Source organism: Astatotilapia calliptera, chromosome 16 (genome assembly GCF_964374335.1).
Source record: "Astatotilapia calliptera chromosome 16, fAstCal68.1, whole genome shotgun sequence".
Taxonomy (NCBI): Eukaryota; Metazoa; Chordata; class Actinopteri; order Cichliformes; family Cichlidae; genus Astatotilapia; species Astatotilapia calliptera.
The window spans coordinates 20968355-20986467 of record NC_137437.1 but is presented as its reverse complement, the minus strand read 5'-3'; the positions used below and the strand labels follow the sequence as shown (position 1 = coordinate 20986467).

General features: G+C 41.6%; 1 protein-coding gene across 3 annotated transcripts; it reads left to right on the top strand.

Moving 5' to 3' along the window:
- Positions 1-196: 196 nt before the first annotated feature.
- ppig (peptidylprolyl isomerase G (cyclophilin G)) lies at positions 197-16215 on the top strand. 3 transcript variants are annotated; one of them, XM_026144956.2, is made up of 13 exons: positions 197-320; positions 894-960; positions 10689-10763; positions 10850-10957; positions 11084-11128; positions 11219-11306; positions 11435-11464; positions 11564-11703; positions 11801-11975; positions 12060-12245; positions 12327-12417; positions 12543-12682; positions 14315-16215. In XM_026144956.2, the coding sequence occupies exons 2-13, from the start codon at positions 900-902 to the stop codon at positions 15333-15335; spliced, it is 2160 nt and encodes a 719-aa protein (XP_026000741.2). In that variant the 5' UTR covers positions 197-320; positions 894-899; the 3' UTR covers positions 15336-16215. The 3 variants fall into 3 exon arrangements, with proteins under 3 accessions (XP_026000741.2, XP_026000740.2, XP_026000739.2); XM_026144955.2 differs by having other exon boundaries at positions 207-343; XM_026144954.2 differs by lacking the exon at positions 197-320 and adding an exon at positions 789-815.
- The last annotated feature ends 1898 nt before the right edge of the window (positions 16216-18113 follow it).

Genomic DNA, 18113 nt, shown 5'->3' with positions numbered 1-18113 from the left:
AGAATTGCTCAGTAACATAAAATACAATATAACAAGACAAAATTGCGCAATAAACTATGGATATGAAGTGGTCGCAATTTTTAGCAACATGAAACGGCAAATGTAACTGGTTTTATGTCATTGCAGGAAAGTGACTCGGCAGCCCAATCGAGCATTTGCGCCTGCCAGGCCAGTTTCAGGGTAAAAATGGCCCCACGCCCTGACCGGTGCACGGCTCTGGAAACACATTGACGTCCTCGCCGCGCCATCTTTAGAAAACACTGAGCCCAGCACTGAATGAAACTTCATTTTGCTTGTTTGGGAGAGCTGCTCGCCTTACGGTGCGGTATATTCGGTTTTCCAGGTGATGTACTGTTGCGTCAGTCTTACTTTTATGCGCCGTTTAAACTTGCTGAAAATGTACCGCTCACTTCTTGCAGTAAATTCTATGTACATGTCTGCGGCTAACGATAGGTGACTTGCTAATGCTAATGCTAACGCTAGGCCTGCCGTTAAAAAGATACGGTGGGGGGGCGTGTGAAACTGTAACGTGAAGGTCCACGTTAGTGAGTGTGTGTAAGCGTCGGTATTTGTTATTTTTAAGCATGAAAACGTGTGTCTGCTGTCCGCTCAACCAGTCGACCGATACTTAATCGCGCGGTTAGCTAGCCGAGGCTAATTTGCAGATAATGCAGCTGCTATAAGTCGCATGGGAACTGTATCGGTACTTTGTTTGTATTGATATCATGCAGGCGAACAGAACTTAAGTGAACTTTTATGTTACATTTAAAGAAGCCACCCGTGTGTTTAATTTCTGCTCCTGAATGAAGTTACTGGTAAGGTCTTAATGGTCAGAGTGGGGGTTGTTCGATGTTCTGTCATCCTTGTGTTCATACCTTGTTTCTCATTTTCAGGTGATCATGGGGATCAAGGTACAGCGCCCTCGCTGCTTCCTTGACATTGGAATCAGCAATGTACTTGGTAAGAAGGAAAAAATTCTGGCTGCTTTTTGGTACTTTAAGCCTTGTGTGGTTTACCAAGAAAACACACGTGGTTTATTTTCTTTCGGTCTTCTTTAAGTTTGTGGGGGGTTTGCCTGTACTGAATAGAACAGGGCAAACAGGAGGGTGGGAAGAGAGTGAGGGGACAGACAGCAAGCTGTTAAACCCAAGTCCCCTGCAGTGAGGACTATAGATGGGTTGCATGATCAACCAAGTGAGCAAAACATCACAGTTAATTCATAGTCTGAAGATGAGGTTAATGCTGACCAAAACAAGCTAGTCAGCAGCTGGCAAAGGGAAAAATATGGATGTCAAAAAATGTGACAAGTGAAGGCAATAATCTTTAGCTTTGTTCAACAGTACTCTGTAATCTGCCCTTAAAGACATGAATGGGGTAGTAAAATGTTTCAGTATATGAACACTACACACTGTTTATTAAATTTGCTGAAAATAGCCTCAGTGTAGTCTGGAACTACATCAATGCCAGTTTATATTATATTGTCAGATGAAAGCTCCATCAGGGTTCAACTTGCACACATCTACACAGTCCTTTTATTAACATTATTTCCATTTTTTGTTCAGATCCTGAACTCTAGACCAGGAAAAACTTCTTTTAGAAGTGCTAGTGGATTTTATTTTATTTTTTTGTGCATTTTCTGCAAGAAAGTGAGCAGTCTTGTGTCATCACAAATCTTACCATCCTTACTATTAATCAAGGCATTTGATGTGTACTAGTAAATTTAAAAATTAATTACTTTTTGTGCACCTATAACACCTGTTCTTTTGTTTAAAAAAAAAAAAAAAAGGTGTTTGTATAGATTAAATTATAATGATGAAACTCAGACTGACAGTGGAATTGTTGCCTCCCTAAGATGATGACCAGAGGGGCAACTGGTTTCCTGTTCAACAACGTGTGGCGCTGTGATAAAGAATAGAAAAAGGGACACACGTTGAGCTGATGCCAGTTTCACAACAGGAAGGTTTACTCTTCACAACAGCTTAGAACAGCTTCAGGTATCACCATACTAACTGCAAAGAAATGGCCTTATGTTTCAGTCCAGTTTACCATACATGGCCACAGTTCCATGAGCTAGAGACTGTATAAATCCCTCAATACAACTTTGACAAAACATAAACAAAATGTTGCTTAAATCCATTGATAATATCAGATCCACAATGTATCACAATAAACACATTTGTTTTACAAAGATAAACAAAACACAATAGTGTACTCTGTACTTCATTTTTAACTACATTTACAAACATCGTAAAATTAACTCATTTGAATTCTTGTTCAGCACTAAATTATTTATGTGAAATGTATTTCCACTGTACTGACAATGTAACTTCTGTTTTTTTAAATATAGCTATTTTACTCTTTACAAGGAAATAATGTCTTTGACATAAAACAGACATATTCACTGTTCTGATACAACCTACAACTATATAGAGTGCAATGCTCCTTTAACAGCGTTCACTACTACTGTGCAGTCAGCATTGATCAAACAGTTTCCTTATAACACTTTATAAATGTCTTTGTATTAAACCACAAACTTGTTCTTATAACCACAAGATCAACCAGAAGAATAAAACGTAGTATGAAGCCCATTTATCAGAGTGCATAATACATCAAGAGTTCAGTCCAGAAATCTCTCACAGGTCAGATTAGCTTCCCCACACACACTCCGTATTCCACATTAGCCAAGTCCGCTAGCATTAGCATCATTTAGCCTGCAGCCTTAACCCACAATTCAGACACAACTCAGAATGAATCCATTTCTTTAGCGAGTTGCGCTCATTACCCACATAAACAACATCGTCCGTTTGTAAGGTCTGCAGTATACATTCATTTAAATGCATTTACTAACCTGTGATAAAGAATAGAAAAAGGGACACACGTTGAGCTGATGCCAGTTTCACAACAGGAAGGTTTATTCTTCCTCTGTGCCCCAAAACGCTACTCGATACCACTGCGCGTAATGCGCCCTCTAGCGGCTGGATGTAGGATAGCATCTTAAATGACAGGTACAAAGATACAATCACAACAAAACACAACAACAACTGGGCTGTTTTCCCCAGCTTAATTCTGATACTAGATTTTACTAGAAAGCTATTTTCAACTCTCTACACTCTCCCCCACTTAAAAGAATGTCTCCTGACATTTGTTTCTTCATGTGTGGACCCATTAGTGTATGAGTGTGCAGTCATTGTGGTAGTACGGCTGAGAATAGATGGGGTGAAAGAATGATGGGACGCTGTGTGTCCACATCCAGGGTTGGCTAGCTGAAAGGGTGTTCATATCTGCCCTCCAGTGACAGTATGATGGCTGACCCAGTGCATTGTACGTGAGTCTTTCTGCTGGTCTCCCCCTCCTCTGTGATCTCCTTACAAAGTCATTTTCTCTATTTTCACCATCCATTTCCTCCATGTCTTTTTCTGCTAACTCCTCGGCCTCCACAACATCTTGTTCTCCCCCATATTCTGGCCTGTCAAGAGGACAGAACTCTCTTGCTGCTGCCCGTAGCTTGGGCTGACTTTGAGAATCCTGCTTTGGAATGACAGTTTCCTGTTGCTGAGGGTGCTCCTGTTGAATAGCAGGTCCTTGTTGTTGAGGGTTCACGAGTCTGTAGCATGGAATCTTCCTCCGGAGGTCATGGTGGTAGGTATAACTATCTTCCTCATCCGAGCTACTGGTCGCCGTTTCGTTGACATCTCTTTCAGGTTGTCTTTGCCTTTTTGCTTTTGTCTTTTCTTCCACAGGAAGTTCTTCCTCGAAAGGTAAGTCGTTTACTGGTAGTAGGAGGTTTCTATGAAGAACCCGCATGGCTTTACTACCTCTCTCTGGCTGTACCTTATAGACGGGTCCATCTCCCAATCTCTCCACCACGCGATGTACTACCTTCTCCCAATAGGCGCGCAGTTTTCCTGGCCCTCCTCTCTCTGACAAATTTTTCACCAGTACTCTGTCACCTGGCTGGAGAGTAATACCTCTTACATGTCTGTCGTACTGCTTTTTGCTTTTGGCTGAGGACTGTCGGCTGTTATTTGCAGCTATTTGGTAAGCGACTCGCATCCTCTCAGCCCACTTTTGGACAAACGTTTGGTGGTTTTGTGCCTCAGTGTCTTTCCCTTGGTGAAAAAGTAGGTCAACTGGTAGCCGTGGAGCCCTGCCATACAAGAGGAAAAATGGAGAGTACCCTGTTGCGTCATGTCTTGTGCAATTGTAGGCATGCACGATCTGAGGCAGATGATCTTTCCATTCACTCTTTTTCTCTTCTTGTAGGGTGCGCAGCATTTGGAGAAGTGTGCGATTTAATCGCTCCACTGGATTGCACTGAGGATGATAAGGAGTGGTGCGTGAGTGTGCAATTCCTGATAGTTGTTGCAGTCTTTGGAACAGGCTGTTTTCAAACTCACGTCCTTGGTCGTGATGCAACTTCTCTGGATACCCAAAGCGAGGAATAAAGTCCTGAAATATCTTTTCAGCAGCTGTCTTTCCTGATTTGTTTCTCGTTGGGTATGCCTGCGCAAAGCGCGTGAAGTGATCAACGAGGACAAGGATATACTCATATCCTCCTTTGCTTGGCTCCAAGTGCAAATAGTCAATAGAGACCAACTCAAAAGGTGCACTGGTGGTGAGGGATCCCATTGGAGCTCTCTGTTGGATATTGGGGTGCTTCTGTTTAATACACGGGCATTTTTTTGTCACGTATTCTTCCACATCTTGCTGCATGTACGGCCAATAGAACCGTTCTCGGGCCAGATGGATCACCTTTTCAGAACCTACATGCCCCATGTCGTCATGTAAGCTTTTCAGTACCACTGATTTGAGCTGTTCAGGGAGGACCAGTTGTCGGTTTTGGTTTGTTTTTCGGTAGAGTAGTCCATTTTCTACTTCTAACTTGTTCCACTCATAGAGCAGTCTCCTTGTCTGTTTAGACATTGTTTTTTTATCTTTTTCATTTGGAGTCCAAGCTCTCAGTTTCAAAGAAATAACTTCTTTAATAGCTGGATCTGCTTGTTGTGCAGCTCTAATATCTCTGGGAATGATGCCTGAAACGCTATTGTGTGGTACAGCATTTCCATCATCACCATTTAGTTGCAATGCAGCCACCCAGGGAACATCATCGTTTTGTACCATTTTTGTCCCCTGCCACACCGCAGAGACCACCTCCGGTGACACCGTCTCTGTATGGTCACTCATCTGCTGCTGCAGGTTCACGGGATACCTGGACAACATATCGGCATCAGCGTTCCTCTTTCCTGGTCTATACTTAATGTCAAAATGGAAATCCGCCAACTCCCCAACCCATCTGTGACCCACAGCATTTAGTCTTGCTGAACTCAGGATGTAGGTCAAGGGGTTATTATCGGTATAGACCGTGAAAGTTGGTGCATAATACAGGTAATCCCGGAACTTGTCGCAAATAGCCCATTTAAGTGCCAGGAACTCAAGTTTGCCCGAGTGCAGATGATAGTTCCTCTCTGCAGGTGTTAAGGTCCTGGAGCCGTATCCAATGACACGCAGTTTGTTGTGTTGGCGTTGGTATAATACAGCTCCCAAACCTTCGTTTGAAGCGTCCGTGTGTAACACAAATGGAAGATCAAAATCTGGGAAGGCCAGGATGGGGGGGTTTGTCAACATGTCCACCAACCTGGACACCACGTTCTGATGTTCAGTAGTCCAAGTGACAGGTGAGCGAGAGGGAAGTTGCCCCTTGTTCCCTTTGGTCGCTGGACTTTTTCCCTTAACAGTCTGAGGCTTGATGGCATGACCTGTCTCAGCTGGGTTTTGGAGAATTTCAAACAAGGGCCTCGCCAGTCGTGAAAAGTCTTGGATAAAGGACCGGTAGTAACTGAGAAATCCAAGCAATGTCCGGACCTCTCCAACTGTGCGAGGCTTCTTGTCTTTCAGGGCTAGAACTGCTTCCAAATCCTTTGGATCGATCTGAATCCCTTCTCCTGACACCACTCGCCCGATGTACCGAATTTGTCTCTTAAAGAGCTCACATTTGGCTGGGCGAAGCTTAATGCCGTGTTGTCGCATCCGGTGAAACACTTGTCTTAGATGGTCTACATGTTCGTCAAACGTTTTGGAATAGCAAAGGACATCATCCAAATACGGCACGCAACACTCATCTCTGATGCCCTCTAACACTCCCTCCATGCACCTCTGAAAGGCAGCTGGTGCATTCGTCAGTCCAAAGGGTATTCGTACCCATTCGTAGAGTCCCCAGGGTGTGCTAAAGGCAGTTAGATGTCTTGACTCCTCACTCACAAACCCTTGATGGTACGCACTCCCTTGGTCCAAGATGGAGAACCATGAATTGCCTCCTAGGCTGTCCAACAAATCCTGGATCCGTGGGAGTGGATGGCGATCTGGGACGGTTTTGCGGTTAAGCTCACGGAAGTCAACACACAGGCGAAGACTGTTGTCTTTTTTTCGCACACACACTACAGGTGAGGAATGGGCAGAAACAGACTTCCTAATCCACCCCCTGTTTAGGAGATTTTGGATATACTCCTTCACCTCCTTAAACAGTGGCCGTGGAATGGAATTGTAGCTTTTTTGAACTGGAGTGTCATCAGTCGTATTGATTTTGAGCTGTAAGCCAGGGACACACCCAATGTCTCCTTCATCATGAGCAAACACGTCTGATTCCTCATAAAGCATTTGCCGTACCCTGCTCTGGTCAGGCTCCGGCAGGTGATCTAAATCCACATTTGGATGCCATCTTTCCTCCACACTGCCAGCCTGGCGATTTTCCTTCCCATTACTTTGTTCTTCACTGGTCGGACTTGTTTGGGTAGCGCACAGAAGGGTGTCATTGTGTGGTTCTCCAGGCCCCTGCATAGTTGGATGGATGTTTACAGGTGTGCTTTCAATAATTTCTTCAATGAATCCTAAGACTGCTTTTGGAGGTAAAAAAACATCATGCCTTGTTGAATTCTGGATTGGTATTCTCACTATTTTTGAGGTGCCAGCCGGCACTTCAACGAGCGCAGGAAATAACTCCAACCCATCTGGCAAGTGACTGTCTACATTTGGCTCAAACAACATGACTCCTCCTCCAGGAAAAGCTCTCATGCGGCATTTCACCTGACAGATCTGACTGCGGGGGATCGTGAGTCCCTTCTTTCCAACTCTTAATACTGGACATTCTGACTCTTCCAGGGGTTGCTTTGTGTGAACCACCGAAACAAGACTTTCAGCATTACTCTTCTGAATTCTCAGCGCTTCTGAAAGGAGACTCACTAAGTTGCCGTCATCTCTTTGATCACCATTCCCTGCAATCATCTCTTGTATCACATTAAAGCCTAGTAGCGGGCTGCTCAACCCTCCTCGACTTACTAGCATGGGAACATGAATAGCAACTGAGCCATGTCTGCTACTTGTGATCTCAAGAAAAACTTCTATCCACCCTTCAAACGGCACATCTGTCCCATTAGCTGCAGTGACTTTGAGTGGGTGATTTGAGAGTAGGCTTTCCAGTGGCCTAATTGTCACATTTGGCAAGGCCCTTTGCACCCAAGACTTCTCCACAATGCTTACTTGGGCCCCACTATCCAACAACATTTGAAGTTTGACCCCATCTAGATAACAAGTTACCATACACCTGCCCCCAATCAGCTGGGCAACACGCTCCCTTTTGGACACTTGACATGATTTGGGGGTCTTGGTTGAAGATGGAATTTTATCTTTGGGGTGCAGCTTCTCTGGGACTGGGGACTCTGCATTCTCCAAGGTCACTGGTGGTCCCTCCCCAGCGACCTCACCCGGTTTCCCGACAGAGTTCCCTTTTGTAAGCAGCCAATAGCTCTGTGTCCCTCTTTTCCACATCGGAAGCAGTGTGAGCAGGTGTCATTTCCTTGGGATACACATTGGTGACATTTCCCTTTAACTTCAGGCTTGGTTGACTGTTTTATGTGTGGCAAAGGGTTGTAGGTGTTTTCTGTTGCCACATTCACTACCGGTGTGATGGCTTTCTCCAAACTTTTGGCCAAAGATGACACTTGGGCTGTTAACTCCTGTATAGCACTGCGATTGGCCTGCACCTCTGCCTGCACTTGAATGGCATTCTGTTTGTCACTGTCCAGCTGGGCTGTATTGATACTGATTGCTTTTTGTTTGCATACCTGTCCCAACCTGGTTTTCCTCTCAGTGTCCTCCCTCAGTGATCTTGTGATCACGTCGAGTATAAAGTCATCAGTCACATTCATGTCTGAAATATGTGGTTGAAGATCTCGTCTGATGTATGAGCATTTTTCATTCATCCCCTGGTAAAGCGAATGAAGAAACACTCCCTGCACCAGTTTGCTATCATATTGGAAGTCTGTACCTTGTTTAGAAGCAAACATTATACGCTGCTTGACCCCCATTAGTCTATACATAAACTGTTGTGGGCTTTCTTTGTCATGTTGCTTTGCGTTACTTAGTTCCTGGAACAATTCAGTACTGCTCTTATCCCTAAGGTGTGCTTTAAGGAACCTTTTTAACTCAGCAAGGGTCAGGGTGTCTTTGGTCATGAGCATGTCTTTAAAGGTACCAGGCTTAATTATCTTGAGCACCGTTCTTAAGACCTCAGCTTCTGAGAACCCCTCAGCCAGACCTTCATCAATTTGTTTACATAGACAGTTAAAACTCAAATCAGAAGCTGAGTCTGAGATTTGACCACCATGTATCTTAAATTCTCTATGTGGTAACAATGCAGCCACATCTGTCAGTTTTACTAAACCAGTTACAGGATCAGCAATCACTGCTGTTGGGATACTCTTTTTCATTACTGATGCTACTACTGCTGGTTCAGTCTCTGATACAGAAACAGCATCCCCTTCATCAGATGCTTGACCAAGTTCAACAGTTACCTGAGGTGCTTGCAGGTCATCAATGAGGTCACGAAATGCAAGCAGACGAGACATGCCCTGATCTTCGAGGCTCTTCAGTCGTTTACTTCTCAGAAAGTCAACAATAAAGTCAAAGAGCTCCACCTCAGTTGCATCCTCACCGGGAACATCTTCCACCTCTTCTTCTTGACACAATGCTGCAAGTTTATGTAGCAGGTCCCTGTTAGCGGCTCTGGTCAGCTGATGGAGCTGGTTCTGGATCTCCCACTGTAGGTCGTGCAGAGTGGCCATGTCTGGATACCTGATGTCAATCGTTACTAATGCTGTGCATCAGAGGGATATGGATCCCGCAATTCTTGGCTGATTAGCACCTGACCACCATGGCGCTAATCCCGGACGAGCCCCCAGAATTGTTGCCTCCCTAAGATGATGACCAGAGGGGCAACTGGTTTCCTGTTCAACAACGTGTGGCGCTGTGATAAAGAATAGAAAAAGGGACACACGTTGAGCTGATGCCAGTTTCACAACAGGAAGGTTTACTCTTCACAACAGCTTAGAACAGCTTCAGGTATCACCATACTAACTGCAAAGAAATGGCCTTATGTTTCAGTCCAGTTTACCATACATGGCCACAGTTCCATGAGCTAGAGACTGTATAAATCCCTCAATACAACTTTGACAAAACATAAACAAAATGTTGCTTAAATCCATTGATAATATCAGATCCACAATGTATCACAATAAACACATTTGTTTTACAAAGATAAACAAAACACAATAGTGTACTCTGTACTTCATTTTTAACTACATTTACAAACATCGTAAAATTAACTCATTTGAATTCTTGTTCAGCACTAAATTATTTATGTGAAATGTATTTCCACTGTACTGACAATGTAACTTCTGTTTTTTTAAATATAGCTATTTTACTCTTTACAAGGAAATAATGTCTTTGACATAAAACAGACATATTCACTGTTCTGATACAACCTACAACTATATAGAGTGCAATGCTCCTTTAACAGCGTTCACTACTACTGTGCAGTCAGCATTGATCAAACAGTTTCCTTATAACACTTTATAAATGTCTTTGTATTAAACCACAAACTTGTTCTTATAACCACAAGATCAACCAGAAGAATAAAACGTAGTATGAAGCCCATTTATCAGAGTGCATAATACATCAAGAGTTCAGTCCAGAAATCTCTCACAGGTCAGATTAGCTTCCCCACACACACTCCGTATTCCACATTAGCCAAGTCCGCTAGCATTAGCATCATTTAGCCTGCAGCCTTAACCCACAATTCAGACACAACTCAGAATGAATCCATTTCTTTAGCGAGTTGCGCTCATTACCCACATAAACAACATCGTCCGTTTGTAAGGTCTGCAGTATACATTCATTTAAATGCATTTACTAACCTGTGATAAAGAATAGAAAAAGGGACACACGTTGAGCTGATGCCAGTTTCACAACAGGAAGGTTTATTCTTCCTCTGTGCCCCAAAACGCTACTCGATACCACTGCGCGTAATGCGCCCTCTAGCGGCTGGATGTAGGATAGCATCTTAAATGACAGGTACAAAGATACAATCACAACAAAACACAACAACAACTGGGCTGTTTTCCCCAGCTTAATTCTGATACTAGATTTTACTAGAAAGCTATTTTCAACTCTCTACACAGTGAATGGATACATAACCTCGTCTGTTTTGTTTTTCTCTTCTTCTTGTTTGGTTAAAGAGATTATTGTGTTGTGTGATGATTAACTCGGTGATTCACGCTTCTTGTAACCACTGATCAGTGTGCTCCATTGTACTTTACACAGAAGTAAATTTCTCTGATCTCACTGTCTCCTCACAGTTGGCAGAATCGTGGTGGAGCTGTTTGCAGACATCTGTCCCAAAACTTGTGAAAACTTCAGATGTCTCTGCACAGGTGAAGGAATTTACTCAATAAAACTATTCCACAAATGATGACAATTAACAGCACAGGTTATTAATCAGATATGTGGTTTGGTCCAGGTGAGAAAGGCATTGGGAAGGGAACTCAGAAACCGCTCCACTACAAAGGATGCCTTTTTCATCGAATTGTAAAAGACTTCATGATTCAAGGAGGAGACTTCAGCGAAGGTGAGTTTACAGGACTTGTAAATTTTATATTCGACATGGAAGGATGGTGTTACTTATGAGTTAACAGATTTTTTCATGGTTCATGGTTTTTTTGTTGGTTTTTTTTTTATTTTTTTTTAATCATAGGTAATGGAAGAGGAGGCGAATCCATTTACGGAGGCTTTTTTGAAGGTAAAGAGGCCACTGTGAATGCCATCAGTTATTATCCAAACTGACATTGGCTTCAAGATGTCAGTACAATCTTCTCCTTTTCCCCCCCAGACGAAAGCTTTGCAGTCAAACACAACAAGGAGTACCTGCTGTCAATGGCCAATCGGGGTAAAGATACAAATGGATCCCAGTTTTTCATGTAAGCAACATCTGTTCCTACCTGTAATTGACATCGTGCATTATTAGTTGCATTTCTGAACTTTGAAAGTGATTAGATGCTTCTTTTTTTTTTTTTTTCCCCTTGAATGTCCTGCTTTCACATCTCAGAACAACAAAACCTTCTCCACATCTCGACGGGTAAGTGCCTCCCAACTACATTTTGAATTATTAATTAATCCCATTATGCACAATGCACGCAGCATGTAATGAGGCATTGCTACCACTTTATTTTCTCAGTGTGCATGTGGTTTTTGGTCACGTGATCTCTGGCCAAGAAGTCATTCAAACCATGGAGAGCCAGAAGACGGACCCCAACAGCCGACCGTACGCTGAGGTGAAAGTTTTGAACTGTGGAGAGCTCATCCCCAAATCTAAAGGTGTGTTTAAATAAAGTATATTCAAAGTTTTTTGTTTGTTTGGTTTTTTTTTAAATGAGTTTCAGTCATCATAATAATGCTGTTTATGTTGTTGCAGCAAAAAAAGATGCAAAAAAGAAGAAGAGGGCCTCATCAAGCTCCAGCAGTAGCTCCAGTGACTCGGAGAGCTCCTCAGAGTCGTCCTCCGAGAGCGAAGAGTCAGAAAAAGAATCCAAGAAGCGGAAAAAGAAGGCAAAGAAGCAAAAAGAGAAACAGAAGGAGGACAAGAAGAAGTACTTCATTTATTTTCACCTATTCACTGTCTGCTGTGTAAATGGCACCAAGTGTCTTGCTACTGACCCACAAAATCTTTACAGATCAGAAGCTGAAAGTGCTGAAGAGAAGGAACAAGATGAGTTGGTTACATCTACAGTGCGTCCTGAAGAAATCCCACCCATCCCTGAAAATCGATTCCTTATGAGGATAAGTCCCCAGATAGCCCAGAAGCCAAAAGAGGAGGTTAACAAGGATCAGCGAAATAAAGACGAAAGACCAAGAGAAAGGTGTGTTTGAGAGTCAGCCAATATCACAAATATCAAAAAGTAATACAGTTTGTTCATTTTCACGCCTTCTCTCACCTACAGTACTGGTGCAGCTTACAACTCTCAATCAACATATCACAGAAGACTCGTGATGACTCGATCTGGCAGGAAGATAAAAGGCAGGGGTCCAAGGGTAGGTGGACCAAACGTTTTGCACACTTTACGTCATACAGCACGATTTATTTATAACAAGCTTTGTTTTGTTTTTACTTATGCACAGGCATGTTGAAGATGCTGATTTATGTTTCTCCCATCTAGAGATACCGGACCCCATCACGCTCTCGTTCAAGGTCTAGAGATCGTTTTCGGCGCAGTGAAACTCCCCCACACTGGCGACAGGAGATGCAGCGTCAGAGGATGAGGGCAGTCACAGTAGAGCGATGGATTAAGGGTGACAGGTAAGATGATATCACCTAAAGTCAAAGATGTTGTAGAAGTTCCCTGTAGGCAGGACTTGTTTTTTTTGTTTTGTTTTTTTTACTTAATCCACTTTAAAGCACTTGAGAAGAAATTTTTGTTGGGCTCCATATTTCAGATTTAAAAATCATACATTGCAGTGTGCATGTATGATTTTTGTTATTTTTTTTACGGTCTTTGCATTGCTTTATATTAAAAAATATAAAGCAATTGAAAGGGCAGTAAAAAGGTTGTGAACACTGCAAATGGATCCTGACAATCAGCAGCTTTAGCTCCATTTCCTCCTAAGCTGGTAAATATTGACATCTCTGCTGTGCACCTAGCAGAGATGAAGTGTTTGTCATAAAACGGAGAACCTGCTGAGCCTCGAGCCTTGTACCTGAGATGACCACAGACAAGCTGTTGGTAAACTGCAGTGACCACTGAAAAAGCATGAATATTTAAACTGTTGGAATATTATTCCCAACATGTATGATTTCATTTCTATAACACTTTTTAAAACTTTTAATGGGCCTAAACCATTTCTTTTGAGTTACAGTACCTTTGAAACTCTTAATACATAAAGATGTGACAGACTTTTTTTTTTTTTTTTTTTTTTTTAGTTAATAAATGAGCCATGTGAGTGGCTTTTTTCCCCCTCAGAAATGACAACTCAATTTGACCACTCTCAAAACCCTTAATCAGAATTACTTTGCAGGGCAGGGAGAGTCCTGCTAAATCATTTTTGTTTCAGATATGCACATGTTGTCTTGAGGTGGCTTCCATCACTCTGACTCGTCCTATGAGTTTTGTCTGTTAGAAAAATTAAATATTTTCAATCCCAAATGCATACTCAATATGATTATTATTGACATACACAACATAGAGTTACATGTGGTATATGGTGCATACTTAATAAAATTCCCATATCATATGATATCCCAGTTTCAGACTGAAGAAGTCACTTAGCTGAGTGAGATGTTTCTCCCACTAAAAATGATGCATCCAGATGAAATTACCTGGATTACTGAGCAGGCATCAACATTATATCACATGGTGCATGTACACTCACTGGCCACTTCTTTAAGTACACCTTGCTAGTACTGTTGTACCCCTTTTTACTTTCAGAACTGTATTAGTTCTTCTGCAAGGTGCAGGTCACATTCCTCAGACATTTTGGTTCATATTGACATGACGGCATCACACAGTAGCTGATTTTCCAGCCTTACGCCCATGATGAACTTTCATCACGTCCCAAAAGTGAGATCTGGTGACTATTTGAGTACAGTGAACTCATGATTTGCTGATTGAGCTTTGTGACATGGCATGTTATTGTGTTGGAACAACCATCAGAACATGGGGTACACTGTGCTCATAAAACGACAGGCATGGTTAACAATAATAAGGTGAGCTAAATACACTCAATTGCTGTTATGTGATTGACAGATTATATATTAGCAGCTAAACAGGTGTACTTAATAAAGTGGCAGGTGAGTGGATGTGCACTTGATTATATAACAAAACAACAGAAAAGTTACTTTTTTAAAATATTTTTTTGTCTGCCAAATTGATGTTTTGTCTAACTCCTAAAGTTTATTATTGTTATTATTCTTTTTCTACTATTTCTTTTACAGAGGTGACATGAATGAGGGTCAGGATGAGGCTGCTAAAGCACAGAAAAGAGAAAGACGGACTTCAAGTTCAAAAGCTGAACATACAACTGAGGGTAAAAAAGACAAGAAAACTCGATCTCATAGATCTAAAAGTAAGGAGGAGGATACTGTAGCGAAGGATGAGAAGCATGATAAACAGAAGGCAAAGAAAAAGGATAAATCCCATAGTCGCAGTAAAAGCCGAGAAAAGAAAAGGTCAAAAAGCAGAGAGAAGAGTCACAAGCACAGAAGTGACGAGAGGAGAGGTCGCTCAAGGAGCAAAGATAGAAATGTTCATAAGAAAGAAAAGGAGGCAGAATCTGATCACAGTAAAGATAGAAATAAGGGTCATGAGTCTGACAAAAAGCATAAAGAAGACACAAAAGGTAGAAATGGTGAGAGAACCAGGACAAAGTCCAGAAGTAAAGAGAGAGCTGCCAAAAAGGATGAGCACAGATCAAGCAGCAGAAACAAAGACAGAGGTAGGACTTCAGCATCAAAAGAGAGAGAAGAAAAAAGAGAGAGGGGCAGAGAGAGGGGCAGAGAGAGGGGCAGAGAGCGCAGCAGAGAGCGCAGCAGAGAGCGCAGCAGGAGTCGGGAAAGAAGACACAACAGTGATAGGGAGAGTAAGAGACAAGGAACATCCCGGGATAAAGAACATCGAACAAGAAGCCCAGACAGAAGTAAGGCTAGGGACTCGCACAGAGGCAGGCGCTCGAGAAGCAGGAGTGGCAGGCGAGACCGAAGCAGGGATCGATCCTCTCATAGAAAAGTCAGAGACAGAGAGGCTGCCGGCCAGAGGAGGAGACGCAGTAGCAGTAGCTCTGAGAGTGACAGAGAAGAGAAAAAGAAGAGTCATAGGAGCCCAGATTCTAAAAGAAGAGACAAGTCCAAAGACCGAAGGAGCCCGGCCAGCCAAAGACCAGACAGTACAAAAGGCAAAGATAGAAATGATAGCAAGAGGAATCGGTCGGGGTCTAGCTCCAGCTCTGACAGCAACTAAACGCGCAATGTTCTTATTTTCTACAGCGTATATGTAGTACGCAGTGTCAGCTTTCCATCTACAGTGGGGCACAATCACAGTCCTCATACAGTACAAAATAAACAGTTCTGCCAAAGATAACATGACTGTAAAAGGTTCCTCAAAGCTAATTACTTGACTGTTAAATAACTGTGGTATTCAGATAACAGACTGTAGAAAAGACCTTAAATAAAAAGGCTCATACCTGAAGGTGCAAACTGTAGCATCCTCAACCTTTGGCTGAAGTTTGGACTTTATGGGGATTGTGGGTTTGTCCACCACTGAGTGTGTAACACAGTTAACTGGTAGCTGACATTTTGGAGCCATTCTAGAAACAAAGGATTTGTAACTACAAAGTGTGTGTACTGCACAGGCAGGGCTGTAAACGTACCAGGTATTCTTCTAAATTTTACATTATTTAATCGCGTGAAGTCAGATTGGAGGCAAGTTTTCTTTTTGTTGTTGTTGTTTTTCTGAATTTTACATCATGTGGTAAATTCTGTAATTCTGTCTTGACTTAAAATTTTCTCTGATTTTAGTTTGTTTTTAAAAAAAATTTAAAGAGGGGGAGAAAAAGATTTTGAAGGTATCCTCGAGTTATTTTAATGTCAATCAGCCTGGAAGAAAACACTCGTGTCTTGCATGCTCATCTTTGTCATTGTGTGTCAGATTATGTACACCCATGATGTTTCTTTTGTTTGTTTTTTTTAACCATTTACTGTAATTCTGTTGAAAGAGAAAATGTTAATGCCAAGCTGTTAAGTATAAGATAAAAGCAGTTTGTTTCTGTTCTGTTTGGTTCAAACTGATTTTAAGAACTGCTGGAGGGTTTGAAGAATTAAAAGGCTCTGTTTGATTTTAATTCATTGTTTTTTGTTTTTATTCGTTAAGTGATACCGTTATTAGTGAGTCATTAGTGGTTGTATCACTCTGTCGTTGCAGTGGAAATCCGTTCCCAGGTTATTTTTAGTTTGGATGAGTCATCTTTCCATCATTTCAAATAACAAATTCTGAGTGATGTTCTTTTACTCCCTTCAAAGCAAGGGAGTATGAATTCTGTTTGTCTTAGTCTAGTGTCCAGTTTTCAAGATATCATTTTCAAATTTTGTGTGATTGTTGTTGCCATAACGGCTAAAGCTGATGTAATTTTTTTTCCCCTAAAATGTATAATCTTCAACCTTCAATATATAGTAGGCTTTGGGGAACATGAGTACCGAGATTGGCCAAGCACCCTTATTCTTAGCACCCAAGGTTAAAGTTGACCTTAAAAAAACAAATTCTAGAAACCATATCAAGTACTATATAAAAGGGCATACAGAGGGCTGTGTAACACACTTTTTGTATTATAATACAATGCCCCACAACCTCACATTGATACATTCATGCAACGTGAAACTTCGAGTATCTTAAAATCTCAAGTTTTATAGTTTATATAGCTAAAGTTTGAAGCAGAATTGGCTGAAATTATATGGGTAAAGATTATAAAATGCACTTTTAGTATATAGTGCTTGAAGGTCAAAGTTCAGGATCATACTAATTATGAAAAAGCTTAAGTTTCCTTTGGATCATCTCCAAACTTCAGAGCAATATATTAGTTATCGGGGTGCATAAGCACGTTCCTTGTTTGAGCTCTTTAAAACGTTGTTGTTTAAGTAGAACATGACTTCACAATGACACAAAGATTAATGTACTACACTACATTTCTATATTAACGATGCTGACATCAGCATAAAGCAGCAATGTTTTAGTGTAGCCCTTTCCCTTCAAGGCAGTGGTCATGTGGTTCCCACAGTTTGTGTCGTGGCCCCCTAGTGGGATATGAAAGTACTGCAAGTAGGGCACAAGAGGTTGTGGGAAGTCTGGGGCCTATCTCGGCTGTCATAGAGCAAGACAGGCACACGCTGGACAGATTGTCAGTCCATCACATGGTTACCTGTGCTCAGATGAGCTAGTGGATTCAAGCCAAGGACCTTCTTGCATTGAGACACCAAAGTGAATTACTCTTCTGTTCCTCAATATATTAGTTATATATTAGTTTAACATTGCCATTAAATATTCACATTTTAAAAATACAGGACCAGCAAAACAGTGGTATGAGAACATATTCATTCCTGATCACTGACTGTAGATAAAAGTTATTATACTGTTATTGTTTCTGATCTATTTCTGAACTTCAACTCTGCTTGTATTTTGTCAAAAAAATAAAGGGGAGCAGTGGCTAACAGCCAGTAAATAAACTCATCAGAAGATCAAAATTGACCAATGAAAAAAACAAAGAGAATATATTAAACTTGGACAATGAACAAAATTGTCTTTAAAGTTGAGGTTGAGACACAGAAGATTTCTATATTTTGAAATAAGCCATGGCAGTCTCAACCTTGGTAATGATGGCTTTTTACCACTGGTCTCATTGTTTAGTGGATGTTTACCATGACTAAAACCTTCAAAACATTACGGTTTATTAAATACAACATGGGCTCCCTGGCCGCAGGGAGAGTAAGGAGGCACAATCAGTATCAAGATGTTTTTAGCATGTTTGAAAGCAGGTTCAAAAACCTCTGAGCAGATTAACTCTTGAGTTTTTAGTCCCAGAAAACCTGAGTATGTTGTCTCTGAGTTCAGCTCGTTACTAGGATTCACCATGGCAACAGATAAATAAAGATCAGAGCCTCTATTTAAAATCCAGTGGACTAATACGAATCTTAGTGTGGTCCGTGACATTTATATTAAAGAACCGGATGGAAGAAAAGAGCTTTGTCT

What these genes read in the sequence shown, in the direction of transcription:
- ppig (XM_026144954.2), top strand. An exon ending in GCTCATCCCCAAATCTAAAG is followed by an intron (nt 11,704 to 11,800) that starts GTGTGTTTAAAT and finishes ATGTTGTTGCAG; the next exon opens with CAAAAAAAGATGCAAAAAAG. An exon ending in CAGAAGGAGGACAAGAAGAA is followed by an intron (nt 11,976 to 12,059) that starts GTACTTCATTTA and finishes AAATCTTTACAG; the next exon opens with ATCAGAAGCTGAAAGTGCTG.